Source organism: Drosophila grimshawi, unplaced genomic scaffold (genome assembly GCF_018153295.1).
Source record: "Drosophila grimshawi isolate 15287-2541.00 unplaced genomic scaffold, ASM1815329v1 contig_1377, whole genome shotgun sequence".
Lineage (NCBI taxonomy): Eukaryota > Metazoa > Arthropoda > Insecta > Diptera > Drosophilidae > Drosophila > Drosophila grimshawi.
This window is the reverse complement of record NW_025062900.1, coordinates 1,914,666-1,936,556: the sequence shown is the minus strand read 5'-3', so window position 1 is coordinate 1,936,556 and position 21,891 is coordinate 1,914,666. Positions and strand designations below refer to the sequence as shown.

General features: G+C 36.7%; 1 protein-coding gene across 2 annotated transcripts; it reads right to left on the bottom strand.

Annotated features, from left to right (window-relative positions):
- Positions 1–530: 530 nt before the first annotated feature.
- LOC6561451 (protein nubbin) lies at positions 531–21,149 on the bottom strand. 2 transcript variants are annotated; one of them, XM_001989297.3, is made up of 4 exons: positions 14,349–14,545; positions 8,336–8,380; positions 1,835–3,644; positions 531–1,483 (listed from the first exon to the last, which is right to left on the bottom strand). In XM_001989297.3, exons 1-3 carry the CDS (start codon positions 14,476–14,478, stop codon positions 1,957–1,959), a joined length of 1,863 nt encoding a protein of 620 aa, XP_001989333.1. In that variant the 5' UTR covers positions 14,479–14,545; the 3' UTR covers positions 531–1,483; positions 1,835–1,956. The 2 variants fall into 2 exon arrangements, with proteins under 2 accessions (XP_001989333.1, XP_032592406.1); XM_032736515.1 differs by lacking the exon at positions 14,349–14,545 and adding an exon at positions 20,668–21,149 and having other exon boundaries at positions 1,100–1,483.
- Positions 21,150–21,891: the final 742 nt, after the last annotated feature.

The following is a 21,891-nucleotide window of genomic DNA, read 5'->3' as shown; positions in this document are numbered from 1 at the left end:
GTCTGACTGACTGGGCAATCAGTAGGCAAAAATTCCATGAATTAATTTCAGTTTTGCATGTTGTTATTTATTAAAATTTTATTTTGCGTTTTACTCAAGTCGAGCGCGATTCTCTTTCATAGCTGCCGCTGTTCATGCCACTGTTTTATGTAATGCTTATAGTAGCCCCTATACCATTACTGAGCTCTAGTTATTTTTCATCATTTCTTTTTCGTGATTCTTATCATTGAGCTGTCAGTGTTGTGTTGTATGTCTGTGTCTGTGTGTTGTGTAATGTTTGTGAATGGATTGCAAAGAGGCGCAAAAGCTGAATTCCATAACTTTAACTCAGCGCTTAGCAATTATTCAATGCAGAGTTTTGACGATTGCAAAAGAATCGGATTACCATCATTCCCCATTTATTTGGAGTATAAAATATGCAAGAATATATTTCACATATATATTTTCTTCTTTATTCTTTAGAAATAATTATGTTCCCATTAACATTTTGTGGCTACCGCCCATCAGCATTAAAGAAAACTTGTTTTCAATTTGTCTGATATTTATTTTATTTTTATTAATTTTTTGTATATATTTTATTTTTGTTTTCATACATTTTAAAATTCTATTAGTATTTGTTTTTTGTTTTTTTTTTTTGTTTGCTTTTTTCTTTTATAATTTACAATTACAAATGTGTGTTTCTGATAATTCAAATTGGGTTTCATAAAGTTTTTTATTTTTAATATGGTTTTGTTAAAATTTAAATTAGAAATGTTTTTATTATTTTTAATTGTTAGTTTGCTTGCACATAACATACAAAGTACTCTGCTAAGTATTTATTATTAATTATGTTTTTCTTTTAATGTATTTTAAATTAAAAATCATTCAATTGATTATCACAGTATTCACGAAAAAATAAATATGCTTAAAAGTGTGTTGCTATGAAAACTGAAAATATTTCATTTCTCCTGTATTTTTTTAATGTTATTGGTTTTTATTAGTGAAACGATTCGCTAGAAACTGTTGTTTACTGACTTGAAAGAAACGGTGCATTAGCCACACACCTTGATTTCTTCATATACACACACAGAAAGATGCCTTAGGATTAAATGTACTTAAATATTAATCATACGCCATCCAGAACAGGACATTTAAATACAAAATTCAATTCGTGTGCCGTTTCTCTTGGCAGTTGATTGAATTTTTAGACTTCAAATGCTGGTGTTCAAGTGAACTGAGGAACTAGTTCGCAGTGGTTCACTTGAGCAGCACATTTTGATTTAGTTCTTTTTTTTACTTATGCTTACTTCTCATTGTAATTGGTTACAATAAATACCATCAATAGTTAACATAAACAAACCACAGAGCCACATTGATTACACACACACAGGTGTGTGTATGTGTGTGTGTGTACGTGTGTGTGCGTGTGTGTGTGGTTGGTAGTTGACAACGAATCATAGTGAAGAATTATGCTAATATTTGATGTGTTTTGCGACTTTTGAACCTGAAACGAAAAAGAGTAAACAAACACTAAGAAAGTTAGTAAAATATATCTGAGAATTTCAGCTTTCAGTTTTGGAATAGTTTATTAATTAGAAATATAAGTAACAGATAAAAAGTCGCTAAAATATTTTGAGAATTATCTAGAAATTTCTGTACTCAAAGTACTTTAGATTAAAAAACATATAATTCTTTTAGATAAAACTAAAAGTGGAATCAAATAGTTGAATTATTGATTTTAAACTATTGCTTTCAATTAGTTCATTTCATAAAATATTATTTGTGTTTATTTTTTTTAAAATAATACCATATATTTGTGTTTTTACTTATTTATCTATTCTTTGATTTTACACACCTGCTTTTAGTTAGTTAAGCCTGCTGCTTTGCGCACATTGCACGGCATATGTTGTGTTCCCAGCCAATCTTCGAGTAGCGACTTGGGCTGCTGCTGCTGCTGGTTGCTGGTTTGTCTAGTTTCTAGTGCATCATGTAGGAGGACTCCTCATCGTCGGCGCCCGTTGGACTGTCGAGCGAGGGATTGATGCGTTTCTCCTTCTGCCGGCGATTGCAGAACCAGACACGAACCACCTCCTTCTCCATGCCGAGGCGATCGGCCAGCTGTGTGATCTCCTCCGAGGTGGGCTTCTGATTGGCCATAAACGCCTTCTCCAGCGCACCCCTTATCGTTGTCTCGATGGAGGTGCGCTTCTTGCGCCGCCTGCCAATTATTTCCGGAGTGCTAACCGTGGCCTGCAGCGCAGCCGGATCAAAGACGCCACCCGTCGCCTGAATGGTGCGATCAGCATCATCCAGCCACTTTTGCAGCAGTGGCTTCAGCTTGCACATGTTCTTAAAACTCAAATTGAGTGCCTCAAACCGAGAAATGGTCGTCTGGGAGAAATCATTGCCGTACAATTTACCCATAGCTGAACCCACATCGCCTTGGGTGAAACCCAGTTTGATTCTACGCTGCTTGAAGGTCTTGGCGAATTGTTCCAGCTCCTCCAGATCGGTGGTCTCCTCGGGTGAGGGTTCGCCAGCGGCACGTGCTGCTGCCGCACTTGCCACCGTCTTGGGCTGTGGCGTGCAGGGAACAGAGCTCTGATTGTGGGCATGGCTGGTGGGCGTACTGGGTGTTAACATGCCGCTCAGTTTCAAACTGGCTGCCGAATTTGGCGGCGTTATTTGCAACGGATGATGCAAGTGATGATGGTGCTGATGATGCTGATGTTGATGTGGACTGCTGGCTGGACTACGCAGCGGAGTGGGTGGACTTCTCGAGTGAGGTGTCGAGCTGCGTGGTTGCAATTGTTGCATTGGTGATTTGCACAACGAAAGCGATAGCGATTCTTGCAACTGCTCCTGTCGCTGATGCTGCTTGTGCAGCGCCTGAAATTGCTGGGATGCCTGCGAGAGCAGTTGGCTCTGCATGAAGAACTGAGCGGCAGCCACTTGAGTTGCCAGCGCCGGGTCATCTGGGGAGAGACCCAACGAACCATTTCTCAGCAGCTCTATATAGCTGTTGAATTGCTGGGGCAGTGCCACCTGACGTTGCTGCAACCACTGGGCAAAGTCCTGAGGCGATATGGAGCCCGACAGCAGTGGATTGCCCAGACCCAAGCCGGCGGCAGCAAATTGTGCCTGCGGTGAGGATAGGCCGGGCAGCGCCAGCAAAGGTTGCATGCCACTTGCCACTGTGGTGGCTGCAACAGCAGCCGCAGCTGCTGCCGCTGCCTGCACGGCGGCCATCGAAGGGGGTGTGCCCACGTTGGGCGCCAGTACCGGTGAGATCTGTGGCGCCGCAACCACAATGGGTGCAGGTGCCAACTGACCCACAGTGGGTGGTGTCGTCGCCGTGGATTTCACCGAGTTCGCCGGCGATTGAGTGCTGTGACGCGAATTGTCGCTGGTCAAGTTCAGTGCACCGCCATTGGCATCATCGTAATCCTCATCCGGTTGCTCCAGCTTGTACACCTGATGATGGTGGTTGTGGTTGAGGTGGTGGTTGTGGTGGAGATGGTGGTGCGCCGGGTGGGGCTGTTGGCGGGACAACAGGCGTCGCTTCGCCTGCGGCTGCTGTGTCAGCAACAGCGCCGGACTCAAAGGGGAACGACACCGATCGCTGGAAGTGCCAACACTCGAGTTATTATCATCACAATCAGAAGCTGCGAGTGAGAAGAAGAGATAACAATTTGAAGATATTGTTGCAATTGAGAAGCGAGAGATTTATAAATATTGTTTTGGGGGACTGCGATAAAGTTTGTCAACCAGAACTTGTCCACAAAAACTTGGGTTATTTCAATATTTATATAGTACTATTTAAAGCAAAAGTTAAACCTTATCCAAACGCTTTTCTAAATTATTATTAAAATTATTATATCTTTAATCAACTAAAACTTGTTTAATTAACAGCGCAAAATCTAAGCAATTGTAAGACCTTATCAAAACATTTTTCAAAATCAACCAATTTGAAGAGATAATTAAAATGTCTCTTTCTAAATATTGCAAATTAAATCACAACAATTGACTGTGAAAGACTAACAAGTTTCGGGAGATAGTGCACAATATCTTTTATAAATATTGCACATTTAATCGCATAATCTAAACAGTTCTGGGAGCTTATCAAAACATTTTTTAGGACTCACCAATTTGGGGAGATAATGCAGAATATTTTGTTAATTGCTGATAGAACTGTGTGAAAAATAAGCAGAATAAGAATACTTCGAGGATATTGGAAATAATCTTTGAATTGATTATATTAATATTACGCAATAGATATATAAAAATAGATATTAAAAGATGAATACTGAGTCGCTTTGAGTCCAAATACAATTGCCCACATAGACAAGCATCTTTCCAAACTATTTAAGAATCGATTAAAGACCAAACACAGCAACGAGCCCATCATCTAACAGTCTTTACTAAATTAACCAAGCACTTTATATCCGCTTCCCCTCTACCCATCCTCCTTACGATGTCCTTTGCATAACTTTAGCATAGACCGGAATGCGTTTGCATAATTTTCGATACAATTTCATAGTCGGTTGAGTTTTTGTGTGTGTGGGTGAAAGGCTTTCTAACAGCAATAGCCACCCAAAACCACCCAAGGAGAGACAGAGAGAGAGAGAGAGAGAGAGCCACTCGCTTAGCTTCTATTATGCGAAAAGTGTTTCCCCCTCACCTCCTCCCTCTGCTTACATAGTTTACATAGTTAGTTTACCTTTCGTTTCGATACATCAAATGGAATTCTCGTGTTTTCTTTTCATTTTGGCTGCTTTTAAGTGCCATTTTAGCATTTCAAATGCTGCTGCGTCCAAGCGATTTGTATAAATTTGCTATTTCTATGCATTTTATTTACACAAAAAAAAAAAAAAAATAGAAAGCAAGGGTGGGGCTATAAGTCTACCAATTGATTTGCAATAATATTTAAATGCGTCAGTTCATTTTTAGTCAAAAAAAAAAACTTTTTTGTTGGTCCAACCTTTTATTTTGTGTTGTGGCAATCAAAAGTTGGAATAACCCTTTTCAACAAAGGCAGCCCCTTTGATGTTATTTTTGCCTGCTGCATTGAAATCTCAATTGTGGCATTTTCATTTCCATTTCCCGAACAATTTCCCATGGTCACAGCCTGAGCCTGAACTGGTCAGTCAGCTGAGTCCGTGAATTTTTGCATATGTTTCGACGGCTTGTGGCTGTGGCTGTGGCTACTTTATGACTTGTGGCTCTCGATTTGGTTTTCGTTTCGCATGGTGGTTGATGCTACGTGAATTTGATGACTTATTCGTCCAAGTGGGTGCTGCCTGCCCGCGCCCCACATGCCCCACATGATGTGCCCACAACAGCTCAGCAATCGTCCTCTGCAGACTACATTTTTGTTTGCTACGTGCGTCCATTTGGTATTCAGATGATGTGCAAATTCGATTTGTATGTTTTGTGAGAGGAAGCCAATAACAGTGGCGTAGTCAACTCAAAGGGGTTCTCAAATAGTTGCTACAGTGTTTGGCGAAAATTGCAGAGGGCTAGCTTAGCCAGCAGCTGAGTTACTTGGGATTAGAGAGCACTATGGATACTACTTAATGGTTGAAAATGATTGTTAAATGTTTCAGGAAAATTACCTAAAGTTTTTCCAAAATGTGAACATGAAAAACAATTTCAGATTCGAAACTTAAATAACAGTTTCCTTATAAAAAAAACCCAGTGCAAAACTATGAATAATGACAATGACTATTGAGATAGAGATAAATGACAATTCTATAATCTTAGATAGTAGCAAATGATTCAAAATTGTGTATTCAGAAAGTTTGCACTGCTGTGACGCAAATTGTGTGAGTCTATTTGTTTTAGGAGGCAAGTTAAGCTAGTTTGTTGACTTATTTTATTATTGTTAAACACAGTTGCAGTTATAAACTGAACAATCTAGCTTTAATAGGGGTTTTAGATAAACTAATGTGTTACAGTCTATTTATTTAAATCGAGAAAAGTACTTAGTAACTATAAGATAGCTTGAAGACTATAAGTTAGCTTTTAGACTATAAGTTGAGAGCATTTCGAATAATAATTAAAATAAGTTAAATAATTACTCAGCTACTACTAATTAACTATTAAATACTTAATAGAAAAATTGATATACCTTTGGTAAATTTTGTTTAGATAGCTTTGCATGTTCATATCACATATTTTAGGCAAACAACAGTCAGATTTGAAGCACAACTCGCCTGAATCCCTTTCACTTTTGGTTAGTTCGAGAGCCCCTTTTCATGGGACGCCTCTGGCGCTGTTAGGCAACCAATAAAAAGAGCCAAATGGTCAGTTTGACTTGCCACACAACACAGCTCCCACACTCGTGCATAACGGAATAATTTTTGCATAAAATATATGTAAATATGTGTTCATTCGGTAGCAAAAAGGGAGAGCAAAGAAATCACAGCAACTGGGTCCACACACAGCCACCACACACAACCACACACACACACACACAACGCACACATATAAAAATTCAAATCAAGCGAAATGCTGTCAATAATATAAGAGCAGAAGCAACAAAAAAAAGGTTACGTTCAGCAAAAGGGGACCTCGGACAGGACGACAGGACGAAGGACCCTCGACCAAGCCGTGACTAACGAAGTTCGAAACGTGGGCGTGCTAAATACACATATGTATACACACACACACACACATGTATAATATGATGATGATGATGGGCAAGACCTCTTTTTTTTTGATGATGAAATTTGTAAAGTGTGAATTGCAAATTTTACGCAGTTCAGACACAACGACAAACAAGTTATGAATAATAATGAGTGCACCCCATGAATACTATACAATATTTTTAAATAATATACATAGCAAATCTCTAGCTTTATATAGACATATACATATAGATTTCAAATAGTTCAAAGTCAAATGGCATTCACTTGATTACAGGCAGCAATTCAGAGAGTAGCAATTAGTGTCGGCCCCCAGCAATTAAGTTGGCAACCCTAGACAGCAATTGGCAACGCCCCGAAATGACACGACACCTAATTGTCAACTAATGCACTACTTAAGAAGCTGTTCAAAAGTCACATTTAATAAGACATCAAAATCAACTTAAAGACACACAGATCAGATACCAGTAGGAGGGGTTGGGTTCCTACGACGACGACAGCCGGGTTGACAGTCGTTTGTTTGTTTTGTGTAGGAGCCGTACCCTGAAACTCAGCAACACTAAAAACTACCCCCAAACTATAGCTGTATATCATTTATAACAAAACAAAAACAATCCCTATAACCCTATAAATCTAAACCTCGGGCCTAGCGCGTGGCCAGCGAGTGTGGCAAGCAAGGGTTGCCAACCATTGTCAGCCAACAGCCTCAATGAAACTGATGCCCCTCACACACACACACACACACACATTCACAGCTGGCAGATGTTTCCTGGTTTCAAAAATATGTTTTCAAAGTGGACAAATCGTAAATAACAAATACTCTCACTTTGCACTTTTCATTTGCACTCGGACAAACAGCTGATGCTTAAGTGGGCTGCAGAGTTTTGGGCTACACAGCAAAAAATGTTGGGTGTCTTATTTTAATACATAAATGCAACACTTAGAAAAAAGTGCAAACTGAAATCACAGAAGATGAGTTCTTTTATTAATTTAGTTTGTTTCTTTTTTCCTTAGTGTAGCTTTTATGTATTTAAATATTCTATAAATAAGTTGAAATTATTAAAAATGGGAAAAATTATATAGGAAATCTGTGCAAAAGTATTTAACAGGCAGATAAGATATATATATTCTTGATCAACATCAAAAGCCAAGTCTGTCTGTATGAAACAGGCGATCTCAGAGATCCCTAAAAGCCAGAGACTTTAAATTTGAAATATAAACAATAAGTAGACTTAATCTTATCGATAACTGTCACCGCACATATCGATAAGAAGCGATTTTTATTGGATTTAGTCTGATTACTATTAACTAGGCCACCATTTCTTTGAAAACAGACTTCAGGCGATCTCTCTCTACGAAAGCATTCTAATTTGGTAATCAAGTTTTAACACCTCCTAATTAATAATGCATTTCTGTTTAGATCTTTTTATAAGCACTACTTTTGCCAAAGAGTTTGATATTTATTCAATAGTTATCATTCTGTAAGGACTCAGAACAAGTGAAATATGTATTTAAAACCTGGTTTCAGTATTACTGCCAGTTGAGCTCTCTCTTGACTGAATTCATTTCAATTTATAAAACTTATTTTGATTCTAGTTTTTTCCATTTCTATTTTTACTCAATTCAACTCAATTCAACTTAGTTGTTGAATTATTTTTTAAGACATAATTAAGATATATTTGAAGGATATATTTAAAACAAACACTTACCGTTCGATTGCAGCGGCGATGGCGAGCGTGACAGTCGGCTGATATCTGCAAGAGAGTAAAGTACGAAGGACACAGTTAGTTGAAAGTTGAGCAATTCTCAATTTAAGGTTTCTTCTTAATTTATTTAGCTGAATGGCAAATGCACTTAAAGCTAGTAAAGAGCAGCTCAACTTCAGCTTCAACTTCAACTTGGAATTGAGGCGACATCACGTCGTCGGCATAAACTGAGCAATTTTCAAAAATAAACTGAACTCTTTGGCAACTTAACGATAAGTGGGCGTGGCAGGGGCAAGGGGAATACAGGGTGCACACCGAAATCGATATGGGATACATTTGGCTAGCTAAAAACTGACCAAATGGCCGCAGACAGGACACGCTGCTGCATAAAAGGATATTTTTATGGCAGTCGTCCCGGGGAACACCTGGTACTCGGTTAATGCCACAACCAACTCCAGACTCCCCCCTCTCCCCGCTCCCTTGCTGCCTGCTGCCTTGCCCCATCTTTGCAGTGCTCCACTCAATTTGAATTTGAAATTTTTGTGTACATTTGGTTCGGCAACATTTGTTGACTGCATTTTATGGCCACATCCAAAACTCGTTGCGAATTTGGGCGCGGTCCTTGCAACATCGCAACGTCTATTTCGGCTAATTTATGAGTCTTGTGGCAGACGCTTAGAGCCAAATGAAGCAAAATAATAAAATATATATCTGCTTGCATGCAAAATGCAATTGCAACTTGCTGGTTGCAGTTACATTTTAGTGCCACATTTTCATACTAATCGAATGACGCAGCGAATTGCTTCGAAATGTCCTTAAGCAAAGGGTTTGTCTGGTATAACAATATTTAATGTTGTTTAGAAACTAGGAATACGACTTGAGATACTTAGAAACTTCAAGCGAACTTTTATAATTGCATATCTTTTGTATAAGCAGAGTTTGACCAACATATGAAAATATATCTTTGGAAATTTCAGAATTAATTAAAAATAAATAAATGATGATAGAGTATTTTTTAGTAAAAGCAAAGTTTCAAGTGTTCAATACAATACTTAAGATCTCAGCTAATAATCAAATAATAATAGTTGCTTTATTTATGCTCACGTGATTTTGTCCACTAATCAAAGTGGTTATCGAGTGCCTTTAAAAAGTTAAAGTTCGTTAATCATTTTCAAAAAAAGCGTGATCATAAATTGAGTATGCTGAATGGATCGGGGAATGCCCGTAGCCATAGGTGTTTTAAGCTTATCAATATTAGATTAATGCGGCCCAGACTATTATATAAATATATACAAATGATGTCATGGTTTAAATCTGAAGTTTTAACTTTCGTTTCTAGAAGCAAATGTTTCCAAACCACTCGTACATTTTCCGAATTTTCAGCAGTTGTCTGAGACACACACAAACACACACTAGTGCACTTCTGGCACGCTTTTCTCTCGCCTTTTTGAGTCAGCTAATTAAGCGACAACTGTTGTTGTTGTTGTTGCTGCTGCCACACTTCCAGCAGCAGGCAACACAAGAAGGCAACTCAAGTGGCAACCAAAGAAGATCTCAGATCTACGCCGACCCCGAAACAATGTTGCATGGCATATGTGCCGTGAAATAACCTATACCTATATACCCTTCCCCTACCACTCACCCTAGCCCTTCCCCCTACCCTGTATACACACTGAAAAAATAATCAACCTCCATTTTGTCGCCTAGGATAACTCAGCATATTATTTAGAAAGTATAATTCGAAAAAATCAAAGTTATCAAATGTGTACAAGAAACTCTAACTTTAACTTTTTTATATTTCTAATAAGGATTGCAATTTTATTATAATATTATAATTAATATAAAAGCCGAGACAGTAAATTTAATTTCTTGTTTCTGAATGCTTGAAAAGATTTTTGCTAAAAATTAAGCTTTGCATTTCCACTTTACAGAAAGAATATATAATAGAATAGAAATAAATAAATTATGAATAATAGAAAATATTTGTAAGCTATTCCAATTTATAGATATTAATTTTCTTATATTTAGAAATTATTTCTAAGCAGAAGAAAAACTTTCTAATTTTTTCAATGTGATTTTTTTCCGAGTGCAGTATTTTAGCTCGTAACCCAATCAAGGCGCTGGGCAGCAGCAGCAGCAGCAGCAGCGGCACTTAAGGCCACGCCGACGCCTTCAAACTAATTTTCCAAAAACTGCGCGTTAAAATGCCACATAAATTATGGTAACATTTCTGAAGCGAGCCACCCCCGCCTGCAATTTATTACAACGAGGGGTAAGGAGCAGGGGGTGTGCGGGTTGCGGGATGGACGCGTGCCACGCGCAGCGGGTCAAAAACTGCAAATGCGCAATGAAAAATTTCAAATTTTTCGAATTTCTACAACAGTTTTTCAATTGCGAATGTGGAAAATGCAAACACCGCAAACGTGAAGCAGACACAGCGGGGCAGAGAGAAGAAAGGAGAAGAGTGGAGAAGAGTGGAGAGAGAGAAGTGTAATAAGAGCTGATAACTGGGAAACTGCGAGTGCTGTGCTGAGTCCTGTGCCGAGTCCTGTGAGCAGATACATTTGCACAATTAGTCAATGACCTCGACAGCTGTGTGTGTGTGTGTGTCTGTGTGTGTGTGTGTGTGTGAGGGGGTGTTATATATTTATGTGTGTGTTTGTGTGTGTGGCACACACATCACGTGCGCAGACTGACTATCGATTGAGTCGTTGCCATCGCCGTCGTCGTCGTCGCCGTCGTCGTCTTGGTCGGAAGCTGCGTGTCTTGAACTCTTGACCCCGCGCATTGTGGCCAAAAGCGCTGTGCGCTGTGTTGTGCGTGTTGACGGCTTGTTTGTTGGCTCGCCTTTTGCACAAACATTCGTAGCAAAACAAAGCAAAACAAGAGCGAGAGAGCGGAACAGATAGAAAGAGAGCGCTTTGGACCATGTTTATCTTTTAGTATTCATGAGCCGACAATTCAAATTCAACTATACAAAATATACAAGTATATAAAATGTATATAGGCATATGAATCAACAATTAAAATTGATATACAACATATATAAAATGTACAAAAATATATATTATATATATATAAATATATGAAAACTGACAACAAATCTTGTTAAGAAAATTCAGCAAAATATAAATAGCGTTTCATTAAATATAATTTATCGTTGCGCCTATCTAAAGTACAAATATTCATTTTAATCTTTGGGCTTGATGTACTAGTTTTATGTTAGAAAATTCATGAATTTCAACAGTTTTCTAATACTTTCAATTCTTTAATTATAAACAAACTAATGGGAAAGTTACACTGATTTTATGTGACTAAAGCAATTTCAGCTTTTCTGTATACCAAGCTTTATAAATATTATATATATTATATATTATAAAATAAAAAATATAAGTTTCAAGTTCATTAAATATGTGTATCAATATGCCACCCACAAAAAGGCAAAAGATTATCAACAACTGAATACTATATCAAAGGGCTTTCATGGAACAATTGTTAATTCATTTTAATATATAATATATGGTATATACATTGTATAGTAGATGTTTTACCTAGTCCTGCTTTCTTGGTTTTCTGCGATTTGATACTTTAATCTCATGAGCAATTTCATTGTTAAACTTTTACAAATTTTGTATCTATGATTTTTAATTCATGAAATGAATTTCGCAGAGGCGTAGTAAAAGAAGTGTAAGGCGAAAGCTTAACTTTATCAATATCGGAAATTGATTTCCGCTGCGATAAAGATTAAACGAAATTCGTTTTCTTGTTGCTGTTTGTAGTTCTACCCACTTCTTGGAACAGGCCATAATAAGAGACGAGCGTAACACACGCCCTCTTTCTTGACCAGTTCACGCGTAGCACATTTGCTCCGATAAGCCTACAAAAAAAAATATAGAAAAAGATAGCCTTCGATTTTTGTTCTTGTTTTATAGTTTTATTCTTAGGTGATTGTCCGGTTTGTTCTAGTTATTATCACTAGAGTAATGAGCTCATTGCGACAATGACTAAAAATAATCTATTTTTTTGATGTTTGTGTTTTTTGTCGTCAACCATCGGACGCAAAAAAAATCGTCAGCATATTAATTTAAAACGTATTGTCGATCGATTAATTTATTAGAATCGAACACATTGTTATTTTTTATATTTCGTATTTTATTGTATTTATTTTGTTGACGCACTGCATGAATGACGAAATTTGTTTACCAAGAAATTTGGAGCAATTTCTTGGCTTTTCCTTGGTGCAGGTGTGCCAGCCGAGATAAGCACTTGGAAATATCAGTTTTGGCTTGCCGATACGTAAATCGTGGCTAGTATATGGAAATCATGGGTCTCGGACACATATAATCGTCGAACGATAACACTCGTGTGGGTTATCAACTCTTTTAGCTTGGTGGGACACGTAGACCTGAGTATACATATTTATCTATAATTCATTAGAAGCATTAATTTACTACTCATAATGATATTTTTATGAGTTCTGCAAGCCTTATATAAGCGATGTCTACAACAGAAATCGATCAAAGATATCCTTTCTTTTATCCATCACCAATTAAAAGCATTAATTTGCTACTCATAACAACAGTCTATATAAGAAATCAATTAATTATATCCTTACTTAAGTTCTTATATATCTTTTTCATAAGTTCTGTAAGGCTTATATAAATGAAATCTGATTAAGAAATCTTTCGAATATTTTGAACACATATTTAAGTTAAGTTATTTAAGCTTTAATTTAACTTTACTTTACAACTCATAATTTTTGGCAAACCCTATACAAATAAAGAATGCATACAAAATCTGTCAAATACATCCTTAAATATATAATCGACTAACAATTACTTCATCCTCTTCTCTTTCCCCGTTTTTAAAACTCTTTCTATCGTTTTTCTTTTTAATCACATTGATAAAGCAGTCAGCTGCAATAAAATTGTATAAATAAAAATCGTATTTTTTATAAAGCATTCCGATTTTTACATGGTCATCTTTTTGACTTGAGTTGTGTAAGAAATGAGTCTTTAATAAATATGGTTTATGGTCTGCGACTTGACTAGTTCTCCATAAAAAACTACTCGATTAAGTGGGTTGCTAAGTGGGTGGGAATCAAATATATATATATATATATATATATATATATGTATATGCTACTTATAATATTTATGATGGGTGCACCTGAGCCTCAAGTTAGTTGTTAAAGGGGATTTTTTATGAGTTCCAAATGCTTCCGATGTGAATAATCGTGTGATTATCTATATAAATGAAATTCTTATTGATATCAAGCTAAATATGTGCATAAACCATATTAACTATGAATGAATCATTACTGATACTGAATTCTGATATTTGAATTGATGAAATAACCAACTTCAGCTGAATGAATCATTAAATTTGTTATACTTTTGACAGAGAAATAAATTTAAACTTATAGTCAATTTAAATATCAGATGAAACATAAAAATATTGATTTATATAAATTGATACACAGTTATCAAGACAGACATATAACTAAAAACTGTAACTTGCAAGATTTTAGAGAAAATAAATAAATTAATCTAATCTCATTCAAAAACCAAGGTGAATATGTTGCATACATTTCTTAACAATTGATAAAAATCATTTATATAGAAGAAGATGTATATGAATAAAATCAGTGAAAATATGTTTATAAATACTTAAATACAAACTTATAATTCATAATTCATAAACATCTCTCAAATTATTTAAAGTTCAAAATCCAAATCGAATTTAACTGTGACAAATGTTTCATAAATATTTCTAGGCAGTTTCTCAAAGTTGTTAACCGAAAACTGCTCGTCTATATAGAAGATTCATATTCGATTTTTATCAATCAAATCAATTTGAATATGTGCCATAAATAATTCTAAATACTTCTTAACCATTTCTCAAAGTTGTTGCACAAATATAACTAAACCATTTGAAAAACTTGTTGATGGAAGTCTTCTCATCCATATAGATTGATTGATTTTTGAATATATATATTTATATATGTGTGACTTACAGCGATTCTGCATTAGATGAACGGCAGCGTCTCTGGCGCTGTTTGTGTTTGCCTTCAGGAGATCATGCTTCAAGGAGTTGTTGTTATCCTCGGGACTAGCTGAGTGCCAATGTAGCTCCGACATAACCATTTTCACACACCACAAGGCAGACCAAATTGATCGGTGTACAGTATATATATATAGTATATAGTATGTATATATTGTTTATTTATGGGATATGTTTTTGTTATCGCTCTCGATTGAAAAGTACTTGTTTTTTATTCACTTCACACACACCAAAAACTACGTCAAATTGTTTTTCTCTTTTTCTTATTTACTATTTTGGTTAGAATTTTTGTTTTGGAATTGGATTTTGTGGTTATTTGCTGTGTTGCGCCGGCCTGCGTCCAAACGCGTTCGTGTTTCGCATGAAACTGACAGACGGAAGAGCCTTTCAATGCCAAAGGACGACTAAATTCTCAACAATTGTTGTTGTTGCCGTCTCTGATGGATAATCGCCTAGGCCTGGGCTCTTGATGATAATGATGCTGCTGCTGCTGCTGCTGCTGATGATGATGATGATGATGATGTTGATGGACGTTTTTCTGCCTTTCAACTTGGCTGTCTCTCTCTCTCTCTCTCACTCGCTCTCTTTTGCAGTGCGCTCTCTCTCTATCTCTCACTCGCTCTTGCTCTCTTTATGCCGGCATTGACTTTGTTTGAGTGTGTCGAGTTTTTGAGTTGAAATTTTGTGTTTTTGCGCCCAAAAAACTTAATAGCGGGGAAGTTGTTTTTTTTTTTGTATTTTTTTGTAGCCACCCCAAAGCGGTAAGGGTTGTTTTTAGTGATGTGTCTGTTAAAAAAGAGAAGCGCTTTTTCGCTTTTTTGTTATATGTATAAAAAACACACACGAGCTGCGCTGAGCTGTGCACGATGTGCTTCGCAAGAGTCAACGCGTTTAACTGGTTTCACGTCGGCGCGCCAACTGCAACGGCGGCTCCACAAAAAAAAAAAACACACACACACACACAGACACAGGCACACAAAAAGCCGCCAACTGGATGAGCTTTAAAAGCAGCGCGCATTGGTCGCTCTCTCACACACACACACAGACGCGCGCGCTCTCTCACTCGCTCTCGCTCTCTCACTCTCTCGTGCTCATTTTATTTACCGTTGTGGGTTTGAATGCTTGTTAGAAGAACACGTTCCACAATTGGAGAAATGAGCGCTTGAGTGTGAGTGAGAAATGTGTTTGCATTTGAGCGCAAACTGAGCGAGAGAGTGTGAGTGAGTGAGTGAGTGTGATTGCATTAGTATGTGTGCTGCTGCTGCTGCTCCAACATTTTATACGTTTTAAAATTTTACTACAATGTCTCGTGTGTGTGAGGCAGCGTTCGTTTTGTTCGGCTCGGCAGCCGACTTCATTGTCTATGTGTGTGTGTGTGTGTGTGTGTGCGGTATGCGTGCGCTTGTTTGGGGTGTGGCTTAAAATTTAAATTTAGCTTTCAAATGGCGTTGGCGTCGACGTTGTCGTCTGTGTGTGCGTGTGTGTGTGTATGCATATTATTTTATGATTGGCGCACACGCCTCAAAACTTTCTGTGTGTGTGTGTTGCGTTGGCTATGTAAAATATTTTAAAGCTGCGTTGCTGCCGCCGTCGACGCTAGCAGCAGCAGCAGCAGCAGCAGTTTTGTTGCTTATTGTTGTCGTTTGCTTTTGCTCTTTATTCGGCTCTCTCGCATTTTTATTTGCCATTCATATATGCATGCACATTCATGCTCCCCCTACCCTACTCCCATCTACTCCCTCCCTTGTGACTGCCACCCACTTTGGCTTGGCGTCTTCTGCTGCTGCTGCTGCTGTTTCTGCTTTGCTTTTCTTCTTCTTCGTCAATTATTATTTGTTTGACTTGTTTTACGATTTTATTTTAGTTATATTTAACATACATTTATGGCACATACAGACGACTTTTCTAAAATGCAATGTGTTCAAATTCATTATTATAAAATGTGTAAATAATTAAAATATTAAACAGTTGCCAGAAAAGTTTCATTTTACTTCAAATTTACAATTTCCAGTCTCTTTTAAATTTAAGGCTTTATTAAGTATTAATCATTTCTTCCTTTAATTTATTAATTATCTTTGTGTGTTCCAATTAAATTTGATTGTTAATTTTTTTTCATACATTTTATTGCTTTCCGAATTCCAAATTTAACTGCTGCTCTACAACTTTTTGACTTTTCAACTACAAATCATAAAAAACACAAGCGGCAAATCAAATTCTACTTTTTCTCTTGTGAAAAGTCACAATTTGATGCATGAAAATATATTCCCGGAAAACTTCAGAACATCAACACAAACGAATTATAACGAAAAGTCACATTTCAAGGTGACCAAAATATAAAAAACAACAAAAAACAAAATCTTTCAGAATCGTGTACTACACACATATAAAAAACGATTTCAACTGCAACTGCAACTGCAGCAGGTAAAAGATGCACAATTTTTTTATGGTTCAAAAGCGAAATCATAAAAAATTGTTACAAAGTCATAAAAAGTCAGAAATGCAATGCTGTCTGTCTGTCTGTCAGTCAGTCATTTAGTCAGTTAGTCAGTTGGTCAGTCAGGTAACTGAATTCGAACAAATTCGTTTGTCCTGCGGCAACATTTAACGCCCAAAAGGCGCAAACGCTTCCGTCACTGATAAGCACCTACTATTTACAGAGTATACAGGGTATATGAGGTTATTTTGGTTCGCTGCTAGAACTAATAAATATTCTGCAGTTCAAAACAGATGCTAGAAAGCGAAATGATTTATTTATTTAAATAATAATTCTGTAACAGGTGGTCAAATCGACAGTTCCGCTTTGATCCCTGTTTTATACTGATTTAATTTCCTTACAAGAAATATATTTATTTTTTGCAGGGTATCTGTCAGTCGCTGCTCAACACTTAGTAGTTGCACTTCAGCTTAGTCTACATATTTTATACTAATTTATTTCCTTTCAAATAAAAACAATCTTTAATTTTTACAGAGTATCTGGCAGTCACTTAAAAAAATAATATTATAAATTTGTATAGGATATCTAACAGTCGTTGCCCACCACTCATTAGTTGAGTTGTTTTTTCTCGCTGTTTGCATTTTTTATCAAGCGGCGATTTCCACGTAAATCATAAAAAATAAGAACAAAACAGTCGAGCTACCTTTTGTGCCGCAAATACCCTGTAGATGGGATGCTGCGTGGGTCGAACATGTTAATTAGGCCCGGCAGCCGCCGTGTGGACATTGGCTACTGGTTCGGGTTCTGGTTCTGGTTCTGAAAGAACTCTCACGTTCACAAGGACTCGCTAACAAGGCAAACGCTCTTTGACTTGGCAACATTTACCATTTAACATTTGACTTATATATTGAGATGTACATGAGTGTTTACCCAAGTTGAGTTGGCATTTTGGCCATAAAAAATATGGGTTAGTCGAAACGTCCTTCAATCGTTCAATCCGTCAATCGGCTTCAATCGTAAAACTCGCTCATTGCCGAGAATTACTTAAGTCAATATAAAGAACATAAAACAAAGAAAAGTGGAAGAGTTTTTTTCCAGCAGCCGGAAAATATATTAAAAAAAACTCTGAAATTGAAACTACAACTAAAAAAAACGTGGAAAGGCCGAGTAAAAAAGGAAAATTCGTAAATAGTTGAATTTATTCGGATGTCCAACAAATTTGTTGGGAAAGTCAAAAGGAAAAACAAGTAAAAGTGAAATGTCTAATGAAGTCATAAAAGACGTTCTCAGTTTTGAGTATCTCTCTCTCTCCCCTTGTGGGTTTTCCTACATGCAACCTGCTGTTGTTGTTGTTGTTGTTTTTTAGTGCCCCATAAATGTGTGTGTGTGTGTGGCAAATGAGCACAGAATGCTCAAGTGATTTCTTATCAGCGATAGCAACTGCTACCTATTCCATAACCACAAAAAAGGTGATTTTAAATCGTGTACAAATCAGCTAAAATTAATGAATGAAAGTTTTTCGGGCAAATAAGGAAGTAAATATGCCGTAAAACTGTAGCTGAGCAAGACTAAAACTAAATTCTTGATAAAGTATTTGTAATAAAGTTAAAAGAGTAACACTTTCACAATTTATAGTCCTTACCCAACATTTTAATCTAGGTTTCCCTGGAATCTTAACTGCTTTACAATCATTTTTACACACTCAAATCTCAATTTTCCCATAATTCATAATTCAAACCCTTTACATTTATTTTAATTATCTTTTATATTTTATATTTCATATTTACTATTTTCTTTATTAATTTTACTATTTACTACCCCAAAGATTTGCTTTAATCCCAAATAAAACCCGCCAAAAACTGACAGCGAAATAATCAACCCACAGAAATTTCCCAATATCAAAAAATTCTTCCTCAGAATGCAAAGAGATTTAAGATTTATGCTTATTTTTTACCTTAAAACTCGTGGGAAAACGCTAGCCACCAAATTAAAGAAAAATGCCAGCAAAAAATTGTCCAAAAAAATCTGAAGAGCTGCGTAAATAAATCAAAGCGAAGAAAAAACGCAATTAGAAAAAAGTTCCCTAAAAATCACCCCTCAAAAAAGGAAAAAAAAAAAACATTTTGGGCAAAGAAAAACACAAATTTTCATGCAAAAAATTGAATTTAAAAAAGAGACGATGGAAAAACTGAAGTGGGGTGGGTTGGAAAATGGAAACTTTGCCCCGCATATAGCTAAATATATATGTATATATACATATATATGTATATATATGCATAGGCGATAAGAAATCGAGGCAGCTACCTGAGAGTAGGTCCTGCTGGAGGGGTGTCAAATGCACGCAAAATACCGTAAAGCGTAACGTGCTCCTCGTTCCTTATTCTTGGTGTTGCTGTTGTTGTTGTTGTTGTGTCTCGTTACGTTCCTTTCTTTGTTGTCTACCTTTTTTTAAAGGAATATTTCCTTATCGAGCCACGTTGACAACGCAATTGATTCGAGTCGTTTTTTACCCAAAAAAATAAACCGAAATAAGAAAGAACGAAATTCATTTGTAAGGACAAACATAAATAAAACTGAGGAGACGTCATTGAATGTCATCGTCGTTCATCATGTTAGCGGACAAAGCCGAATCAAAACTGTTATACGAGATATGTAAAAAATGCCGAGATTTTCATGAAAAATGATGCCCAACATCATGCATAATAATTGCCACAAGGACTCGCGCCAAAAAAACGCATGTAAATAATAAAAATAAAGAAAACTAGACAAGCTGGCATAAATTTGACCTTGTCAACTACCCTCCAAACTAATATATAGAATACCAAAATCGAACGATGAATATATATTTATATATATACATATATGTATATGGAGTATTTTGTGACTGGGTTTAAGATGCTTAACAGCTGAGGGACAAATTTAATTAACACACGCACAGCACTTTAATCCAGAGGGGTTGAATTTGTGTACTGCTTGCAGAAGGGGTGCTAAACACCCCTTGATGGAAATAGTTTTGTAAATTTCACAAAATTTGTGCCAAAAATGTGATTTTTATCGCCAAAAATTGAGTTTTGACAGCGTTTTGAGGGGTATTGCGGGGGTGACTGGGTAACAAGAGTTCAACTCTTGGTGGAATTTGATAAGTTAAAGTATTGATTTGGCAAGATAAATGCTTATTTCAGTCTGCTTGAATATGTTATTTAAAAAATATTGTTAAATATGTAATATGTAAATGTAAAATTCAAAAAGAAAGAACTTCTATCGTAGCAGAAATCATTTTTTTATTATTATGAAAATGGATCGATTACCTTTAGTACTATATATATAATCGTCATTTATAAATAAATGGCTGGGAAATATAATTTAATTTAAAGAATCCAGATGAACATTGTGAAGATTATGCAAGAATGATGGCTTAGAATGATGCTGTTGTTTTGGAGAGTTCTTAACGAAAACTGATTCCCAAAAGAAAGTTAATTAACCTTAATTGTCCATCCATTAAAGATCTAAGGTTAGGCCAAAGGCCAGTATTGATTTGCTGACATTGGTTGAAAGACAACATCAAAAAGACCAAATAATCAAATTTCGATGAAAAAAGCAGTTTAGATGTGTCTTCCAAGGACTGCTTATGAATATCTATAGTATTTTAAAGATATACAAATGTCTGGCGATATATCTACCTTTAACTTTTCTATTTAATATTAGTGTTTACAAATTTTAAATAAATAAATGTTAATCCAAGCTTAAGCTGTGCATTCTCTGCTTGTATTCAATCTAAATTGAAATAAACTAACTTTAAATCGAAAAGTTTAAGTCTGTATATTTGTTCTTTACTCACCATTTTGTGGCTGCAACTTAAAGCAGTGTTGCAAGTCCTGCGCATCCTTTGCGCTGGCATTGCTAAAGCATTCATAGAGCGTCTCCTGCTCCTGCTCCTGCTCCTCTTGCTCCTGCTCCTGCTCCTGTTTGTCATCATCCTGTGACTGCTGCAATTGTTGCCCGCGTTCAGTTTTCATTGTGTGATGAAAGGGCGACAACAAAGTTGCACAGTTTTTGTTGCCCCTTGCAGCACTTGATTGCAGCAGCATGTCCTTATCACTTTGCCGCGGCAATTCGTCCTGTTCCTGCTCCTGCTCCTGCTGCTCCTCTTCGCCGTGCTCGTCCTCGTCATCGTCCTGTTCCGCGTCCTGTTCCATGTTGTTTCTTTGATTTGTGCTGCTGACATCGCGCATATTTGTGTCTACAAGTTCGCTTGTTAGCCGCCTCGCCACATTTTTGGCCACGTTCTGTTGACACATTTCAAGTTTGAAGTCAACTGCAACTGGAAAAACTAAAAAAGAAACGCCATTTTGTGATTGGAATTTTCAATATTTGCATGGCCAATCATAGCGCAGATTTTCTCTCTCTTTCACTCCTTTGGGAAAGGGTTACTATTTACATAAATTACACAGTTATGATTAACCCACTCAACCCCCTCTCAAAATCACAGCAACCCTTTTTTTACGAGTCCGTCGCCATTTGAATAAGCTGCGCATATATAAAAAAAAAAAATGAAATAAAAAAACGCCTCCCTTGTGCATGATAAGCAGACCCATAAAAAAAGGGGTTGATTTACATAATAAAAAAAAACAGAACGTGTGGATTTCATTTTAATATTTCCCCCGAGGGTTGGCAGGCCATAAAAAAAGGAGAGCTCCTTGCGCAAACGCCAGGACCTTCGCAATATGCTGATAAAAAAATACACACGCACTTCAATAATCAGCCAGGACTCGCTGAGGATTGGCTGAAGTGGCTCAACATGTGGCCCCCCTCCTACTCCTCCCCTTCCCCACGGGAAAATTTGTTGTGAAAATGTGCAAATTATTTTCATGGCAAGGCGTTGAAGCGTTGCCTCAAATAACGGCAGGACATTGCCTTCGAAGCTTTTGTGTCCTGGAATTTTCTAAGCGTAAAATGTGCACTTGAAGAGCAGCTCATATGGAAATAATTTCTGGAATTTTTTTCTTTATTTATTTTAAGTGTGAAAGTTGACGGCTTATTTTGAAATGAATGAGTTTTAAGA